At 40.6% G+C, this 20,561-nt stretch overlaps 1 protein-coding gene across 2 annotated transcripts; it reads right to left on the reverse strand.

Annotated features, from left to right (window-relative positions):
- Window positions 1-1,169: 1,169 nt before the first annotated feature.
- On the reverse strand, window positions 1,170-20,172 carry LOC139464903 (retinol dehydrogenase 13-like). 2 transcript variants are annotated; one of them, XM_071246482.1, is made up of 8 exons: window positions 19,974-20,172; window positions 14,699-14,897; window positions 13,294-13,465; window positions 10,568-10,687; window positions 8,922-9,083; window positions 7,006-7,167; window positions 4,396-4,845; window positions 1,170-2,718 (listed from the first exon to the last, which is right to left on the reverse strand). In XM_071246482.1, exons 1-8 carry the CDS (start codon window positions 19,994-19,996, stop codon window positions 2,636-2,638), a joined length of 1,371 nt encoding a protein of 456 aa, XP_071102583.1. In that variant the 5' UTR covers window positions 19,997-20,172; the 3' UTR covers window positions 1,170-2,635. The 2 variants fall into 2 exon arrangements, with proteins under 2 accessions (XP_071102583.1, XP_071102584.1); XM_071246483.1 differs by lacking the exon at window positions 19,974-20,172 and adding an exon at window positions 16,804-16,890.
- Between the last annotated feature and the right edge of the window lie 389 nt (window positions 20,173-20,561).

Raw genomic sequence — 20,561 nt, forward strand, 5'->3', positions numbered from 1 at the left:
GTGATGATATACAAGTGCTGAGTGTGCAGTATTATAGTGACAGTCGGCTGCCACAAAGATACATGATAAGATACACGGCACATAGCAATGTGAACAATATTCCAACCAGTGCGTACGTGTTTCGCAAGCACTGTTACAATTTGAAGTAGAAAATAGAATTTACCATGCTTAAAAAGTCTCATTATATCAATTCATACGATACTAGGTAATTGTTCTACCGATGTCAATCAGATCTCCAACAAGTTTCTGGATTTGCATGGTACTAAGTATAACAAGAAAGGAACAACAAAAGCCATTGACTCAACAAACACAGGACCAAATATTTAGATTCATCATCTAAATGGTCAAAGTCTTAAATACAAATTTGGGTAGAAAATAAGCAGTTTGTATGTTTTCTGGACAATTCTCTCCCTCAAAGACACATGTCATGGTTGGTATTATCTTAAAATAACATGAATATTTGACCCCGTCTTACCAAACACAGCATTATGATAAAAATACAGCACTGTGATAAATACACCACGAACAAGGTGTCACATGGTTTCAGCATGCCACAAACAAGGTGTCACATGGTTTCAGCATGCCACAAACAAGGTGTCACATGGTTTCAGCATACCACAAACAAGGTGTCACATGGTTTCAGCATGCCACGAACAAGGTGTCACATGGTTTCAGCATACCACAAACAAGGTGTCACATGGTTTCAGCATGCCACAAACAAGGTGTCACATGGTTTCAGCATACCACGAGCAAGGTCTCACATGGTTTCAGCATACCACAAACAAGGTGACACATGGTTTCAGCATACCACAAACAAGGTGTCACATGGTTTCAGCATGCCACAAACAAGGTGTCACATGGTTTCAGCATACCAAAAACAAGGTGTCACATGGTTTCAGCATACCACGAACAAGGTGTCACATAGTTTCAGCATGCCACGAACAAGGTGTCACATGGTTTCAGCATACCACAAACAAGGTGTCACATGGTTACAGCATACCACAAACAAGGTGTCACATGGTTTCAGCATACCACAAACAAGGTGTCACATGGTTTCAGCATGCCATGAACAAGGTGTCACATGGTTTCAGCATACCACGAACATGGTGTCACATGGTTTCAGCATACCACCTCCACCTTACTGAATACAAGGACACTGTTATTAGAAATCATCATCGTCATCTGTTAGGAGGTTTCAAAGCCTGAAGAAACATTTCAAAATATGCACAAGGCAATCACTACACTGAGTTTCCAAAACAACTGAAAGTTCACAAATCTTAAGCTATTGATATTCCCCACATTCAGTGTATGACTAACTCAATACAGTGACACCTTGTTAACGTGGACCCCTGTCTTCCAGGTGATTATTACTGGGACATATCTGTAAAACAAAAGTGACATTACTATTAGGGCTGGGACGGGAAAATCGGGTACCCGGGTCGGGTGGGTACTGGGTAGGTACCCACTGGACTACCCAGACCTGTGGTCAGTCATGTGATCTATTGCTTAATGACAAAAGTTATCTAGAACTCTATGGTTATACTTCAAGTCACTAATGTTCGCATCTCTTTCTGACTATGCACCCACTCCTTCTGACTTTTCATATTTTTGAATAAAGTTATAACTTCAGTCAACTTCAGTGTATGCATGACCAAATTGTTTAATACATGTATCTAAATACGTTTTGCCAGGACTATGGTAAAAAATTCCCAATCGGACATTTTGTACCTATTTCTTTGGGGACCTACAGTGGATGCCAGGGTAGTAAATTTGGACTCGTCCCAGGCCTAGTAATGGGGGGGGGGTTGGGTATCTAGGTAGTAATATCAATTTGGACTCGTCCCAGTCCTAATTACTGCGTACTCATGATTCGTTAATCCTGACAATTTCAGAGAATCATACCCTTGATTAACAGTGTTAATGTAAGTATGTTTACAAACCAGTACTGAACACATGGCAAGATATGGTAGATCAAAAACACGGTACCTGTGATTCACTATTCATATTGAATATCCTTAGCTTTGTAATCAGAGTAATCATTTGGGTCAACAAGAATACCATGTTCGAGTTCCGAAGTCTTTCAGTCGACATGCAATATATTCCCTCTCTGCACACACAAAGATTGATCGATAATAGGACTTGAGGGTGCTTTAAGAAAACAACTAATCAAAGACCTTGTATAAATGAGTAATGGATATTTTAATACGTGAATTGAAACCATAGATCTCATTGGTCATAGTCTCACCGTAGAATGTTTCATGTCACCTGTGCATAACAATTTGCTCTCCAAGACAAAAGTTGTAAAGTTGTAATTATTAACGTGATGAAAAGAAGCAGAGATAAAAATGGGGAACGTGGTCTTTCAGGCATAGTATCCTCATTTGAGGACCTCCAAAATATTCCTCTCTTAACATAAGGGCCATGAAAAGAACCCCCCTTACTTTCAAACACAGAGAAGTAATGTATTGAGAGCCATAATCCATGAAAAACTATCAGATACGATGGTGTTCATGAACTGATGCTTATTATTACATTGCTTATTAAGTTTCCCTAACATAGAAAAGCATTATAACAGGGCAAGACAGGAGTGGTTCCTGTCACCAGAACACTTGGTCAAGCTGAGCACTGTCCATCTTTACTGAGCGGCCACAGCAGTATCAGAGGCAACAATCGTCTCCACCTTCTTCTCCACATCAACATCAACATCCAGATCCTTTCCTGCAATTAAAAGGTGTCAGGCTTATTTATTTATCAATCTACTTCTAAGCCAAGATCATCAGGAACACCCAATCTCTTTAAAATCAGATCTAAGTTCTCGTTGCTGCTAAACAAAGATCTGAGGACATCACATTACGGGTTACGTCAGAACGTCCTTTCGCGAACTTTGACCGACCACTGAAACGACAAAGAAGAAGTCAACATCAGCCAATTAGATAGCAGCTTTCTTGAGCTTTACGGCACTCGTTTCAACCTGGCGACTTCCATTTCAGACTACACTTGAAAAATATGTTTACAGAGTTCTTGATTAAAATTTTGAAAACTGAACAAACGAACATTCCGGAATGTCTAACATACGATTGAGATTGTATAACAGTGCTTCCCAAATACTGTGGAACGCCTCTTCCGTTCAAATGTTTATACCACGGATGCGAGAGTCACTTGACGGAATCAGTCATACGGTCCGTAACTGTCGTTCGGAATACCCTGTGTTAACATCTTCGAGGTTGCATGATCAGAAAACACATTCCAACTGTCATTTTCATGATCTGGTGAGCGACGCTTTGATTGGTCGGATGAAAGGTCGTTCTCATGTGACCCGCAATGGTATGTCCTCAGATCTTTGTTTAGCGGCAGCTAAACTTATATCTGATTTGAATGAGATTGCAGGTACACCCAATTTTAAACAAGTATTTGTCACAAAGTGACGAAATGTCCCCCGCCGCCTTATGCGATATGTGTTTTTTCCCCAAATATTTTATTCCTTTTGAATAATATTGTTTTCTGTGTTAGATACCTCCATGGAACTATTTGTCATACCATTAGAAATAATTACCCAAATTCCTGCAAACCAAATAACAGATTTCCCTACTGTTACCTTGAAAATTAAGTTAAAGTCACCAAAATCGACTGGTGTCTGTGGCGTCTGTATATACACCATAGTACCAAATATGAAGACAATCCAGCGATTAGTTCTTGAGATATTGCGGCAACACCGTTTTCCAACTTCAAAAGCAGATTTGCCTGCTGTGACCTTGAAAATGGGGTCAAGGTCACCAAAACCGACTGGTGTCTGCGAAGTCTGAATATACACCTTAGTTCCAAATATGAAGACAATCCAGTGTTTAGTTCTTGAGATATCGCGGCAACAAACAGGTGGGACGTACAGACGGTCGTGAATACTATGTCCCCCTCTCCGAGCTTTCACGCGGCGGGGGACAAAAATACATTCCTCAAAAGATCAAAATCGTACGACTATCCAGCTTTGAAAATGAAAGGGCCCTGGGGTCCTTGACGTTCTCTCCCCTAGAGGTTGAGTCCAGGGACCCCTATATCATGTATATCTCAGGTGTCAGCATTAGGATCTTTTTTTGTTTGTTGTTTAACGCCGCACTCAGCAATATTCCAGCTATATGACGGCGGTCTGTAAATAATCAAGTCTGGATCAGACAATCCAGTGATTGATATCATGAGCATCGACCCACGCAATTGGGACTGATGACGTGCATCAACCAAGTCAGCGAGTCTGACCACCCGTTCCCGTTAGTCGCCTTTTACGAAAATGCCATTTAAAGATTCATCTATGTCTGAGTTCCAGTGATAAAAATCCTTAAACTACAGCCGGCCTTCTTGTCTGTTTCACTTAATTTTGAGCACTGCTCTCATTTCAGACCTTACCTTTAGTTTCAGGTTCGGCTTCAATGACATTGACAACTTCTTCCTCTGTTGTCGCTTTGCTTGTCCCCTCCTCTTTCTTCTCTTCTTCCTTCTCCTCTTTCTTCTCCTCATCCTTCTTCTCTTCTTTCACTTCCTCCACAGCTGTTACGGCAACCTCAGCTGCTGCTTCAGCCTGACCTTCACCTTCAACTTTAATCTCAACCTGGCCTTCACCTTCAGGTTTGACCTCAGCCTCTTCCTTCTTTTCCTCTTCCTTTTCCTTGTTTTTAGCCGGAGTTGCAGCAGCAGCAGGTTCCTCAACAGGTGGCGCTGGTGCGTCAAGAGGTTCGTACCCCTCCATGTGGCAGTAGCGGCCACTCACTTCCCACAGCTTCTGGGCCAGTTCTTCATTCTTTGATTCAGCCGATGATTCGGCTTCAGCATGATCACGGTAAAACTTGCCACTCACACCTGAAAATAATAGAAAACACAAAAATCAGCTGTCAATATCATAAACATAACACTTATTTTCCTTATTCATGTACGAGGGCTGATCAAAACGTTCTAAGCCTTACAAACAAAACCAACAATTGTGAGTGTTTTTAATTGTATTTTTCAACATAATCTCCCTGGATTTCAATACACTTCCCATGTCGATAGTGAAGCTTTTCAATTCCAGTCAGAAAGAGTTTTCTGAAGCCACCCTGAAAACCCATTTACGGCAACTTTGAGGTCATCGTTTTGTCATTGCGCTTTCCAGAAAGGTGTTCTTTCAGTTTAGGAAACAAGTAGTAATGGAGGGTGAGGAAGCTCTTCGAACCCACATTGTCGCACAGCAGCCTTTGCAAGGCTAGAGGTGTGAGAAGAGGCATTGTCATGAAATAGTAGAACTCCAGCAGTCAGCACTCCTTGCCCCTTTTCTTTGATAGAATCTCTCAGGCGATGAGGCAAATCAGCATAGGATACACTGGTAATCGTCTTTTGACTTTTTAAGTAATCAACAAGGATCACACCCTTTGCATCACAGAATACATTGGCCATAACTTTCTTCACTGATCTTGAAAACTTGAATTTCTTTGGTGCCGGAGAAGTGGAATGGTGCCATTCCATGGATTGATGTTTTGACTGGGATCATAGTGGTAGACCCATGTTTCATCACCCGTTATTAATCTCTTTTTGAATTTGACGAAATCCTCCTCAATTAGCTCTAAATTTTCTCTGGCAATGTCACTTCTTTTTCCTATAGATCAACATTTGGTACCCAACAAGCAGATATATAATTGATCTGAAAATGTTCATGATTAATAGTTTTAATGGATCATGGCCTAGACCTGTGTCTACCTCAAGTTCAGTAATACGTCTATCTGACAGGATAACCTCTATCTATCTCCTCGATTGAATTTTTATTGATGGAAGTTGAGGGACGTCCAGACCTAGGATCATCATCAAGGCATGGTCTCCCAGCCTTAAACATAGCTGCCCAATGTTTAACAAGAGGCCGATAGGGCCTGTATCGCTCACCTGGATATTGACGCAATCATGACAAATATACATTGTGCATGTACATAATACTGCAAATATTTCGTAATTTTGACTCTGTCAGCATCTCTAGATACAAATGTAGAATAAAGATCTGAACCTCTTCCATGTTATGATCCAGGACAAATCATATTAAAGGTATTATTCTCTTCATAACAAACAAATGTATACAATGTATCTGGTTATTATAGATAGGGGATAATATCGGTTTGCATGTTATGGTCAAGGTACCTAGGGATGCTTCCAACCAAATATGGTTGATATCTATCTCTTAGTTCCAGAGAAGTCGTTAAAAGCAATATAGCGAAATTACCCCTATTTGGCCCCGCCCCTCAGCGCCTTGGGGGTCAGCCCCACCATTTGTACAATTTTGAATCCTCACCACCTAGGGATGCTTCCAGTCAAATTTCGTTAATGTCCAGTTAGTGGTTCAGAAAAAGTCGTTTGAATAAATTGTTGACGCATGGACGATGGACGAACGCCACGGTATGACATAAGCTCACCTTGGTCCTTCGGACCCGGTGAGCTAACAATGGAATAGCTAGGGCACTTATCCCCATACACCTGTGACATGCTGTCATGAATTTCTTCGGGAGTACTTTTCTCTGAAGTCAAAAACTGGATGACTGCTTGGTACTTGTTCTTTTCCATTCCTGTGTCCATTTGGACATGTTGGACCCCTACCATGTTCAACTGGCTGTCACTAATACACAAACGGCCTCAACCATTGTCAATAGACCAAACACACTTGCAATGAACTACTCGAACAATGTACTACATTCACTAGTTCACTTTGATATGGCCCAAAGTTGAAAATTAGTCAGAACTTTTTTGACCAGCCCTCATATCAGTAGAAATGGGCTTCGTACAATCTGGGGAATCGAACCCGGCTTTCAGTGTGATGAGCAAATGCTTTAACCACTAGGCTCCCCCACCGCTCCCAAAACTACTAAGAGAAACTTTGAACAACAAACAAATAATTATACTGAACTTGTGGGGGTAAATAGAATTTAGTACTGATGTATTGAGTGAAGGAAAGATCAGGGGAATTGTTCTGTGTATTAATTAGACACTGAAAGATGAAATTCTGACCTTTCAATTTTTCTGATGTAGCAAGTTCAACAATGGCCTTTGCGCCCTGGGCTGTCGATCGAGTGACCTTGGTGAAACGCAAGATGCCGTCAAGGACATAGCGTGTGAAGAACCTCATTGGGGCCGACGCATGCCGCCCCAGGTCAGTTGAGGGGATAAACCCTGTAGGAAGAAAACAACAAATTAATGAGACCTGGGCCATGAGTGAGTGAGTGAGTTGGGTTTAACGCCGCTTTTAACAGTAGTCCAGTTATATCGCGGCGTGTCAGCTTAATGTGGGAGGAAAGCCCGAAGTGATGCAGGTCTCAGACTTTAATCGCTTCGGTGAAACCCATGAGCACGGGTATGGTGCTGACAAACCTTGAAATATAATCAGGGCGAACCAGGATTCGAACCCACAATCATAGGTTTCTGGCGTGCCCAAGGGAGACAACTCTGCACAGCGAATCGCAGCGCCTTAGACAACTTGGGGACCAATGGCCCCACCTAGGCCATGAAGATGCAGGAACCTGATGGAGGCACACGATTGTCACTCATTGTGGACACAAAACAAAACAAGCATGAAATACCCATATCCTCCGCAAACATGACATGTCCAGTGGTGTGCAAGGCAAGAAATATTGTACGTTTTCAAGATCTGCTCTGGAAACAAGCACTACTGCCATTTTTAGTCTAAGTAGAAGTCGTTGCTATGGAAACTATATCTTATTATAAATTCGAAACAGTCAAAAGGCACCAGTCTACCACTAGACCTATCTATGTGCCAAGTTGGTAAAGATATATTGTACAGTTTTCAAAATCTGCTGCTGAAAGCAGCACAACCGCCATTTTCATTCAAAGTCAAAGTTGTTGCCATGGAAACTTGAAAAATAATTTCTTAAAAATTGCAAACTATTAAAACGTACCAGTTCACCACTAGACCTATCTATGTGCCAAGTTTGGTTAAGATATCTCATGTTTTTTGAGTTCTGCTCAGGAAACAAAATGTGACAGACGGAAGGACAGAAAGACGAAGCACAGAAGCACCCATTCATATAATCTTTCAAAGTGTTAAAGACAGGACATGGATAATACCTTCTTTCTTGTCTCTGACAACTTATCAGGGCAACTTGCTCTTTCATCAGGTGAATGAAACACGGTTACAAACAATTAAGAAGTTGTTATCCATAAAAGTGATATGTTTTCTAAATGTCAATCAAACACTAGATTGTTAAAGTCTCGTTGGCCAACCATTCACACATTAAGGCAGTTTTCTAAAAAAAAAGTGCCGTAGGGGTCCTTGCAATTTGTTGCTCAACATTCTTCAGCATCTACGGATCCCCAAATTATTTCACTTTGAACATAAGCATCATAGCATTTTCAACACTGTAACTTGGACAACTCGAGTAGAAAAGTGAAAAAAAAAAAAGAAATCTGAAAAGCCATTTTTACCTCCTCCAAATGCAGACTTACATGTTCATCACAAAGGAAAGTGCATTCAATACAATTGGCTGCAAAACTGGCAAAAAGAAAACTGCACAAATCAGGTGTTATATTTGAAAAACAATTAGTGAACCCCCCAAAAAAACAAGAAATGTGCTTTCTTTTTCTCCCGAAATCTGCCAACCCTTCATTTTCACATACTGTCTGTTACCCCGAGGGGGTCACGGGTCGCCCTGTCGTCAAAGGCGCCACAATTCACTGTGCAGAGTTGCGTCCCTTGGGCACGCCAGAAACCTTTGAATCCCGGTTCGCCCTGATTATGTTTCTAGGTTTGTCAACACCATACCATGCTCATGGGTTTCACCAAAGTGCTAACGTCTGAGACCTGCAACACTTCAGGCTTTCCTCCCAGAGTGCCATCATAATGCTGGAATATTGCTGAGTGCGGTGTCAAACAAACAAACAAACAAACAAACAAACAAACATGAACATACCAGGACACAGAGCATTGACAGTGACGCCGGTGCCATCCAGCTTCTTGGTCAGCTCGTAGGTAAACAGCAGGTTGGCCAGCTTGGAGTTCTTGTATGCCAGGTTAGCGCTGTATTTCCCTGCCGCGCCAATGAACAAATCTTCAATGTCGAGGCCAGGAAGATCTGCAAGTAACAACATTTGAACATCAAACTATAAGATTTCATAGCTGTGGTCATAGTGGTCAACAACGCATCCATCGTGATAAGATGTTCCCTTTGGAATGTTAGTGTGTCAACAATACTATCAATCCATTGCCATGAAGAATCAAGTCCTGGACAAGGTAATCCAGTGACCGACATCATGAACATCAATCTACGCAATTGGGATACGAGTACATGCAGGGATGATGAGGTCTTGTGAATGATTAACTCAAAGAAAGATATACAGTGTTCCCTCGCTATTGTGCTCTTCAATATAGTGCTAACTCGATTAGAGTGTGCGGTTAAGCATGGCTCCCAAAATTTACTTACATTTCTAATAAACTCAAGTTTTCCAATGACATGATGTTTTCCCCATCTCCAAAAGACATAAACAGCTGATCACCACAATCACGTCACACCAGAAATACCGGTCAACAAATCTGAACTGAAGTACGCAATTTAATCCAATTATTACACCATCTGATTATAAAAAGGTATTTATTGTTTATCTGGACTTATGTTTGTAACATATTTTATTCAAAATTTTATTAAAAATGTATAGCTATACTGTTTTGTTGGTCATATACCCCCTACAACTCCACCCTTATAACGCTCATCAATAATTTGTACCTCAAAGGTCACGTTGTAGCAAGGGATCACTGTATATCGATCATCTTGGTAGAATGACAACCAACACTTTGTCATGTTGTGTACAACAACATCTCTATTTGCTCATAAATCACCACGGATTGCAGATTGAGGCAAATGGAAGATCTCAGAGTGCAGGAAAGGTGTTTCAGGGGTGAGGAGTTCTAAACTTTTCAGAGACCCGCAAGACGACTACACGGCCTCAGGTTCAGCCACTTCACGGACACCACCATTTCGTTGTAGGCAGTTTTTGTTTGTTTGTTTGTTGTTTAGCGCCACGCTCAGCAATATCCCAGCTATATGACGGCGGTCTGTTAATACTCGAGTCTGGACCAGACAATCCAGTGATTAATATCATGGGCATCGATCCATGCAATTAGGATCAATGACAAGCATCAACCAAGTCAGCGAGCCTAACCATCCGATCCCGTTAGTCGCCTTTTACGGCAAGCATGGGTTGCTGAAGACCTATTCTACCCCGGAATCTTCACGGGTCTGTAGGCCAGTTAGTTTGGAGAAGGGCCTGTAACTTTTAACAGGACCAAGCCATGCTGCCTACATACAAATTTGTTGTCAAGCCTAAGCCTGAAAACACTACTGTCAGTTGGATTGGTCATACTTGATTACAGTTTTGGGAAGCTATTCATGACAAATCTTATCAAAACAGACTACTGAACCTGATGTTGTTTGTTTGTCCAGCGATCTCATGGAACGAGTCGGGCAGCCAGGCACTGATTTCCTACACCCGTTTGGAGACCTTGTACTTAACACAATCTAATGACAAACATGTCACTCTCAAATATTGTTTGATTACTGACTCTTATTGCGGAAGTTCCCATCATGCAGCATTGATGACACCACGACGATCCTGGAGTCTCCCGTGTCGCTGCCGGTCTTCTTCAGGTCGTCCAGCAGCAGGTTCGTCAACAGGAAGTGACCTGAAACACAACATAACACAACACGTGACACCAATCACAGGAATTGAAAATTGGCACACTTTGCTTCCAAACATGAAACTGAAATATTCCTCAGAGACACATTGAGTGAGTGAGTGAATATTGCTTAACGCCGCATCAGCAATTTTGCAGCTATTCGCGGCGAGAAATGTCTTTTGTGTAATCATATATCAACCAAAATAATAAAAGTGATGTTGAAATCACTAAAATCTCAGTCATGTATCACATTCATAGGTAAAAGACTGACTGTTCAGGTAACAATCTATATTTTATCATAGAGTTTGATTTCCTTTAAATACGCCAGAGACAAAGTAGTGCAAGACGAATTATGTGATTCTGCGATTTAATGCAATGTTTTTATTCTTACCTGACGTTACACAGTGCCATAGGTTTAGCCTCAGGTAAGGTAAAACATGAGCAAATCTGATTAAATGTAATGTTTTCATACTTACCTGACAATACACCTATAGCACTGTGTAGCGTCAGGTAAGGTAAAACATGTAACTTACTGCAGAAATGCAGAAAAATCACAGAATTGCCCCTTTTTTCAATCAACAAGTAGACTAATATTCTTATTTTCAAGCTTTTCTTCAACATTTTGCACTCAAACAAAATATGGAACATTTCACTCTCACAGGTGTTATGACTACATAAACTATATTTACATCCAACCATAAATAAATATCAGTGACACTATGCATATGAGTTGGTATGAGTGAGTGAGTGAGTACGGTTTTACGCCGCTTTTAGCAATATTCCAGCAATATAACGGCGGGGGACACCAGAAATGGGCTTCACGCACTGTACCCATGTCGAGAATCGAAGCCGGGTCTTCGGCGTGACGATCGAACGCTTTAACCACTAAGCTACCTGATCGCCCCGAGTTGGTATGAATTTGTGAGGGGGAAATGGTTGTTTTTACCACAGAATTATGTAAGTTTAGCTGCAGATTTTTGGGTAATTTTACTGCAGAATTCATCTGGGACTGATAAATCTTGGTCCCCACTTCCCCAGGAGAGAATGTCTCATGCAGTGTTCCTGATAATGTTTCGAGTCATCATTGCAGTGTTGTTCCTAGCCTCCATCAACCAAGGGTCCTATGGGCCCCCTGGTGTCAATTAAGTGAGTGAGTGAGTTGGGTTTAACGCTGCTTTTAACAGTATTCCAGTTATATCACGGCGTGTCAGCTTCTTCTGTGAAATTGTGACTGAGTATTTGCTTACAAGTATCATCACAATATATTATAAAAACAGGCTATTGATCTCCAACAACTGAAGGTAGATCACCATACTGGGGACCATGGGGACTTACAGTACTTTTGCTACCTGCATGGACCCCAGATGGATCCGCGCAATTGGGATACAATGACATGCATCAATAAATTCGGCGAACCTGACCACCCGATCCCGTCAGTCGCCTTTTATGACAACCATGGGCTGCTGAGGACCTATTCTACCCCGGATTGTGACTTATCTGAAATATTTGACACAAATACGCAGCATATCTGAGCTCTGTTCATCTAACAAATCCATTGCCTGTAAAAATTGTTAAGCGCCGCACTCAGCAATATTCCAGCTATATGGCAATGGCCTGTAATTAAAACCAGTGTGGAACAGACAATCCAGTGATTGACGTCATGAGCAACATGTCACGCAATCAAACTGGTTGACACACGATAACCATGCCACCATGTCTGACCACATGATCCACCAAGTCACTTGTCGCCTCCTGCAACAAGTATAGTTTGTGGGACACATGTACCTAACTGGGAAGCAACATGGGTGTAACATATTTTCTAGTTAAGCAGAATACACAAGCAGGGATTTATCCAGGATCCTTGTCAGGCAAGGTAAATACATTTCAGAGGCCTTTGAACATCATGAACATAGTATTTTACCATTGCATTCAGGGCAATAACGGAACACTTAGGGGTGAAAGAAACAAGCAGCTTTGACAAAAAGTGGCTACAAGAATGCAGCGTTAGAAATTGGCATTAGTCCTGTAGTCCTTGCCAAACTGTCCAATAGCTTAGGTATACTAAGGACTAGTAGAGATTGGCTGTTTTTGAGGGTTTTCCTATATGTTATCATTATAAGGACTAGTAGAGTAAAACTGTTAGTTTCTACCACTGGAATGGTCTATTGATCTGTTTCATCTCTTATTTACTAATCAGACCCGTGAAGATCCGGGGTAGGATAGGTCTTCAGCAACCCATGTTTGCCGTCAAAGGCGACTATTCTTGTCGTAAGAGGAGATTAACGGGATCGGGTGGTCAAGCTCGCTGACTTGGTTGATGCATGTCATCGATCCCAATTGCGTGATATTGATCACTGGACTGTCCGGTCCATACTTGATTATATACAGACCACTGTCATATAGCTGGAATATTGCTAAGTGTGGCGTTAAACAACAAACAAACAAAAATATATACTAAACAACAACAAACAAATCAAACTGTAATCAACGGTATTTGTAAGAGAAGGCATGTCAAATTATTCTTAAGAGACAGACTACGGCCAAATATCTGCCTCTCAGCAGGTCTAGATAAATCCCAGGCAAGAGTCAATTAATTCATAAGATGGTTGTACCCAAGTGGTTTGTTCCCATGGCGAGTTCAAAGTTGTCCTTTGTGAAGTGTCGCTTGGTGTCTTTAGCCCACAGGTAGATGCCAGCATTGTTGACAAGGCCATGGAGCTTGCGTCCTGATTGGTGGAACTCTTCCGCAAACTGTCGCACAGAGGACAGCTCGGCCAGATCCAACTGCAAAACACACATGGTATTTCAACTCTGATTTTCTCTGAACTTGTGCAATATTATCACTGATACCAAAAAAAATAAGCAAAGCATGTCACGCTTTGTCAACAAGGGACCATTTCATTCCCATTCCCCACTAATAAAGAGACCGGACTCTAAGAAAGATAAACCCCGGTAACTACCTAATCACGCTGATTGCCCTCCTGTTTAACTTACTACCAGCCAGAAGAGAGTGATTCTGTGGTCTTGGTCAGTGCAAAAATGTACCCATCTTGCAGAAAATAACACTTTGTGCAGAACTCATGCAGAATTTTGCAGTTATCTTCTGCAGAATTCGTCAAATAAACTGCAGAATTTTAACATGATTAAAGCTGGTTAAGCTGGTTTTTAAAATGTAAAATGGATATTTAGTTCATTTTGAAGTGAAGTTGACTTTCGTATTATTGCTTACCACAAGACAATGTCTATGTTTTCACTAGTAATCTCAAGATTCACTTCAATAAGCTATTCACGCCATGGATAAGTTTATCACAAAAAAAACCTTCCAAAAGTCAAACAGGTGCAAAACTATGATATTTACCAAAATTAACCTTAACATTTTGCAGAATTATCAAAATCTGGTTGCAGAATTTACAAAGAATTGATCGTATAATTTTGATCTTTTGGCCACCGAACACATTAAGGACTAACAGATGATTCTAGTTGTTCTGACCATAATCAGAGCTTCAGATAAGCTGCGTATCTGCGTAAAATATGCATCAGAAATGCAGAAATACGCAGTGAAATGAAATTCAAGCTAATCAAATACACAACGCACATTACGGTACACTACAAATATAAAACTTGTGTGTATCATCAAAATATTGTGAAGTAACCCTAAGTATTCGATTAGCAAATCAGCAACTTATTTTGAAATTATATACGGATATTCCGTCAACCTTGCCAAACTCCACGATGACAGTTACATCATGATCTTTTGCCATCACACTTTCTTGTGGAAGTATCGCTGTATTTTTGAGTCCTGTAAAGCTCTCGAACCCACATGACACCCGTTTGCAGTGACTAGATGAATAGTGTTTTTAAATATTTAACTTAAATACCCACATGTGTAAAAACTAGTGGGTAACAGAAATTTGAATACCCCGATAGAATTACTGACACCCAATGATTTTAAAATGCATGGGTAAAATACCCACAACACCAAAAGCTTATCTGGAGCTCTGCATAACATTGTCTTACCTGCATGAAGCTAGCCAGAGCATTGGGGTTAGCTTTGAGAATCTTTCCCACGGCTGCTTTCCCCTTTTCTTCATTTCTACAGGCCAGTATCACCTCGTTTCCCCCATCACACAAGTACTTGGCGGCCTCAAACCCAATCCCGGAGTTGGCCCCAGTCACTATGATAACACGCCCAGTCATCGTGGGTTCTGTGTCAGCACTGAAACAACCATCAACATTGCACAAGTTTCTATTTCCAGGAGCAGGCTATTCAGCTGTGGTCAATGTCGTTCTAATAATATAAATGTCCTAAACAGCAACCCTGATAACAATCCTGAAACAAGCTGATTATCCAGATTACAATAAGTTGTACCATGTTGTATGGTGAGAGTGACTTGGTTGAAGCATGTTGTTGTATCCCAATTGCGTGGGTCGATTATCATGATATCAATCACTGGATTGTCTGGTCCAGACTCGATTATTTACAGACCGTCGTCATACAGCTGGAATATTGCTGAGTGCGGCATAAAACAACAAACCAAAACCAAACCAGACAATTAGAAATTTTCCCTTTTTCAGGGTTTTCTTTTATAAATACTACCATTATAAGGACAAGTGGACTATAACTGTTCGTATCTATCACTGTCTTATAATAAATATTATTTGATTGAGATCACCTATACCAGGAAGATTTTAATTTTTGTCAGTACTGAAAAACCCTGAGCAAAAACACTTATTTTTGTATTTTCCCAGCACATTGACCAATAGAAATTGTATCGAAATACATATTATTGCATGGTTTTGCCGTGACTTACAAAATGGATTCACGATACTTTCAAGGGATCTTTACAAGCATGATGAGGGTCTTTTAAAGTAATGAAATGATGTAGTGTACTGTAGGTTTAAATCTGATCATTATTTTAATTACAGAACCTATATATTTCTTGTCAAGAATTTGGAACAACATGTACAATGAACATTACATTGCGTCCCTTGCATTCATTCTATGCATATGTAAGTACTGGACACACATTTCTGTGCCGTGTAAAACCCTGTTATTGTTTCACGGTTTACTGAAATACTGTGCAGCCTTTAGAATATAGTTACCTCCATTTAAAACATGGCGGCCCGAACTTTGATTCTTTAGTCTTTAGCAGGATTAGAGATTACCTGGCTCTTGATACCATGACATGGTGTAAACTATGAGATAGCTTGGTCGACGTCTTGAATGATATAGGCCTAATCATAACATACTCACTCACATACTCAAATTATGTACTGTTTCTTTCAATGGACAGCTGTCTACAGGATGAATGCAGTTAGGCACGTACAAGGAAGACTAGAAACAGTTTCAGCCATTTGTATATTCATCATAAGATATTTATCACGAGGAAATAACAACAGGAAAAAGACGGGAGTTACAGTAGGCCTAATTAAATGCATGACATGTCTTAACTAAATGACAACAATTTCTAGATAGAATTTATACTTTCAGAGAGTGGGAGTCTAGGAAATGAATTATCTGATGTGAATACTCATTTTCCTGGGTTGTTTGATAACGAACTATGATATCACTGCTTGTAATTATTATGTAAACAAATACAGTAGGCCTAGGGTCCTACTGGTTCACGAGGTGCTAAAATATGATGAGAGGGCAGTAATTTACCCAAATCAAAATAATAGGCAGCCATTCCAATCAAACAGATTAATCCAGCCCTGCTGTTCGTGATAACGAATCTACGATACACCCATATCCCCTTGTCTCAAAATAATATTTTGTAAAGTCAGCTGCGGCAGGATAATTAGCTTGATCTAAAAATAGATCTTTCGGCATCAAGAAATGCAGAGATTGTCATAAGCACCAGATTAAAAGGCTGATGAGAAGTAGTTACATCGCCTTCGATTAATTCAATAGAAAGAAGTATTTATTTGACATGTAAACAAACAACCACTTGTGCCCGGTCGTACGGTGCGGCTTACTTCGCAGTCTGAATGAGTGGATCATAACAGTGGCAAGAAATCTTTGTAACACCTACTGCACCTGCATGCAATGCAACCTGCAGCCTCTGGGAATTAAATAGGATAATAATGTATTGTCGTTCAAGAATACAATATAAAAAACTCACCTAAATTTGCTTTAACGTGTTGAAAAGTGTGACAGTAAACGTGCAAAATGCCTCTTTCCCGCCCGATGACCGTAAATATTGTTGAGAGGTCAAGGCCGTAGAACTTCCATGCCCGAACGAGGCTTTACAACACAGTTACCTCCCTTTGATTGCTGGGGTACTGCATGGTTCCAACATGGATACGTGTTGGCAAGGCACAGTAATTTTAATAATCATTCATGTTGTTTTTTTAATTGTCTACTCACTAATTGCACAAATCGATCTTTCTTTTTAATGCAGTGATCATAAGTCTGCCTTAGTACTAAGGTCGTTCTGCGTGGACTGCTTTAGCGAATCATACTGAGTGTAAAAATTATTGTAAGAATTGTAAAAACAGTGAATAAGTGAGATGGGTTAACAGAATTCCAGTTATATCGCGGCGGATCAGCTTAATGTGGGAGGATAAGAACGAAGTGATGCAGGTCTCAGACGTTTACCACTTCGGTGTAACCCACGAACACGGTTTTGGTGCTGACAAACCTAGAAATATAATCGGGGCGAACCGGGATTCGAACCCACAATTATAGGTTTCTGGCGTGCCCAAGGGACGCAACTCTGCACAGTGAATCGCAGCGCCTTAGACGACAGGGCCACCCGTGGCCCCTTATATAAACAGACACATATTTGATATCAAACAATCTAGAGCAAACAAGCCTAAAGAATATAATATTCCTAAGGAAATTTGTCTGTTAAAACATTTCAGCATAGAAAAATGATGGTCTTATATTTGGCAAATAGATATGTTCGTGGGCATTTACAAAGAATAAATAAACAATCACTTTTTGTCTTTACAGATCACGTACACATGGGATGATTGTTTCGAGAGGGGGGGGTGTTTGTTTGTTTGTTTGTTTAACGCAACACTCAGCCATATATGCCAGCTATATGACGGCGGTCTCTAAATAATCGGGCCTGGACCAGAAAATCCAGTGGTCGACACCATGAGCATCGATCCACGCGATCGGAATACAATGACATGCATCAACCAAGTCAGCGAGCTTGACCACCCGATCCCGTTCTTACGAAAAGCATAGTCGCCTTTTAAAGCAAGCCTGGGTTGCTGAGGAGCTATTCTACCCCGGATCTTCACGGGAGTGAGGGGGTATTGAATATATATATTATATATATAATTATGTATTTTAGTTTTTCCCCGCGTTTAGCAGTATTTCAGCACCATCACGACAACAGAGAGGATTTTGTCAAATATAGTCGTTAGGATATCAAAAATATGTATTTAAGAATATAACATCCTGCGATGATCATATAATATATGACACGAACGTTGTGACTTTCCTCGTGACTGTGATTGCTGTGTTTGTGGTGAGACTGTTTTAAGCACAGTGCGACATCTGTGTATCCGGTGTGTGTCATGCGTTAATATCACGATCTAATGGCACGATCTCAAGAGGATGTAACGTGTAGGTTCATCGTGGCGGAAGCGTTGTTATGATTACAGCAGGAAATAATATAGATAGATGTTTGACTGAACAAGCACTATATATACATGTATATACTGAACAAAAAAGTTAGGGATCATTAATATTTTTTTTAATATTTTCATCAAATTTTGTGCTCAGCCTTCCTTGCAGCAATATCCCCACACATATTCACGACCCCCAACTTTGTTCAGTATACGAGATAAAAACAAGCTCATTAAAATCAGATCTTATTTCTCGCTAACGCTAAATACAGTGGTAGCGAGAACTAAGACTTCATTTTAATGAGACTGATAGAAACACAGAGTCACACTGACTGTTTTAGGGGAGTCCACTTGGCCTGGCTTCCCCGAATCTTCTCTCTCCTTAGCCTATTCTTATCACTTCCCTTGGGCACGCCAGAAACCTATGATTGTGGGTTCGAATCCCGGTTCGCCCCGATTATGTTTCTAGGTTTGACAGCACCATACCCGAGCTCGTGGGTTTCACAGAAGTGGTAAACGTCTGAGACCTGCATCACTTTGGGCTTTCCTCCCACATTAAGCTGACACGCCGTGATATAACTGGAATACTGTTAAAAGCGGCGTTAAACCCAACTCACTCACTCACTCACTCACTCACTCATAAATGTTTAATTCCTACTTTTGGGAAACCCACTATCACTACCAGATGCTGACATGTGTCATCAGATTGAATCTGGGATTCGAATCACCGATCATCGGATCCTGGTACATTTCCGGCTGATTCGACACACGTCGTAATAAAACATTTATATAACTTTTCGACGTATGGTTTTAATGCATTTTAATGCTTGCGACTTTAGCCACTGTTCGGATTACTAAGCTCAGCTAATAATGGTTTATGCTATGGCACTAAATTCTAATGAAATCCTGCTAAGAATCATATTTGAGCTGCTATGCTCAAACGTTTTTGGAACAGACTTTAAAATCATATTATACAGGTCAATCGAGATACAAGAATACATACATGTACATAAGTTTCAACGTGTAAATCAGCAATAGCGGAAAGTTTTTATGATACAGTGAACCCTTGTTAGTCCGGATACCCCGCAATCTGGACGCATAGTTTTGGCAGATTCCACACATGGACAAACAAAAGGACACTATTCCAAAACCGAATAATTAATATCAATAATATGTTAATCGGGACTATTTCACAAGGTTCACCACCGTGTACGCATTATATATATATATATATATATATATATATATATATATATATATATATATATATATATAATATCACTGCATATTATAAAATAACAATCGGTGCATATATAGAGGGTGACATGCTTGTCGTAAAAGGCGACTTACGGGTGGTCAGGCTCGCTGACTTGGTTGATGCATGCAATCGATCCAAATTGCTTGGATCAATGCTCATGATATTAATCACTGGATTGTCTGGTCCAGACTCGATTATTTACAGACCGCCGTCATATAGCTAGAATATTGCTGAGCGCGGCGTTAAACAACAAACCAACCAACCAAGCATAAAGGGTGTATGTATATATGTATTCCGCAAATACCAACATGTCTATTGTAAAAGTTACAACATACACCTAAAGAACTGCCAGACAGTAAATTGAAACGTCGAAATGCTGTCCAGTTTCAATCTACCCCCAAGCCACGCCATTAATGAACCAATGACCTCATCCTCCCTTGTCGCCCATCTTACCTGTCTCCATCCATATTTGACATCGCGAGGCCTAGCAGCAACAGTTAGAAAACTCTATCCCGTCAGAATGTCACCACCCGTCCATCCACATGTAAATGAATCCGATGCCTGTCCAGCCCGTGATCACTGCTCGAGTCCTGTCTGTGGACACATATTTGACATTCACGATAGGTAGTATTCAGCGTTAAGTAGGGCAACAACAGACAGCCTTACCTGAGGTCTATTTGGTTTGTTGGCCCGCTCGTACTGAGTTATATATGCCACGTCTGATAGATTGCATTAGCCCGCGCCCTTGAGGAGTGCGGTATAGTTGTGAGGTTGGATTTAATGCAGCTTATTTGTACATTTTGTTTTCATGACGTATGTTAGAAGCATATGGTGTAGATTTCGATAATGCTTATCCTTATCAAAACTGTACATAACTAAGTGCAAGCGCTACTGAACAGTTATAGAGATATTAGGTGAGGTGAGGTGAAATTGGGTTTAACGTCGCGTTCAAGATTATTGCACTTATGTAAGGACGTGCATGCACGTGTGTATGTGTATGTGTGTTTGTGTGTGTGGCTGTTTGTACAAGTCCGGACTAAT

Source organism: Haliotis cracherodii, unplaced genomic scaffold (genome assembly GCF_022045235.1).
Source record: "Haliotis cracherodii isolate W230 unplaced genomic scaffold, xgHalCrac1.p SCAF_17, whole genome shotgun sequence".
In the NCBI taxonomy this organism is placed as follows: domain Eukaryota; kingdom Metazoa; phylum Mollusca; class Gastropoda; order Lepetellida; family Haliotidae; genus Haliotis; species Haliotis cracherodii.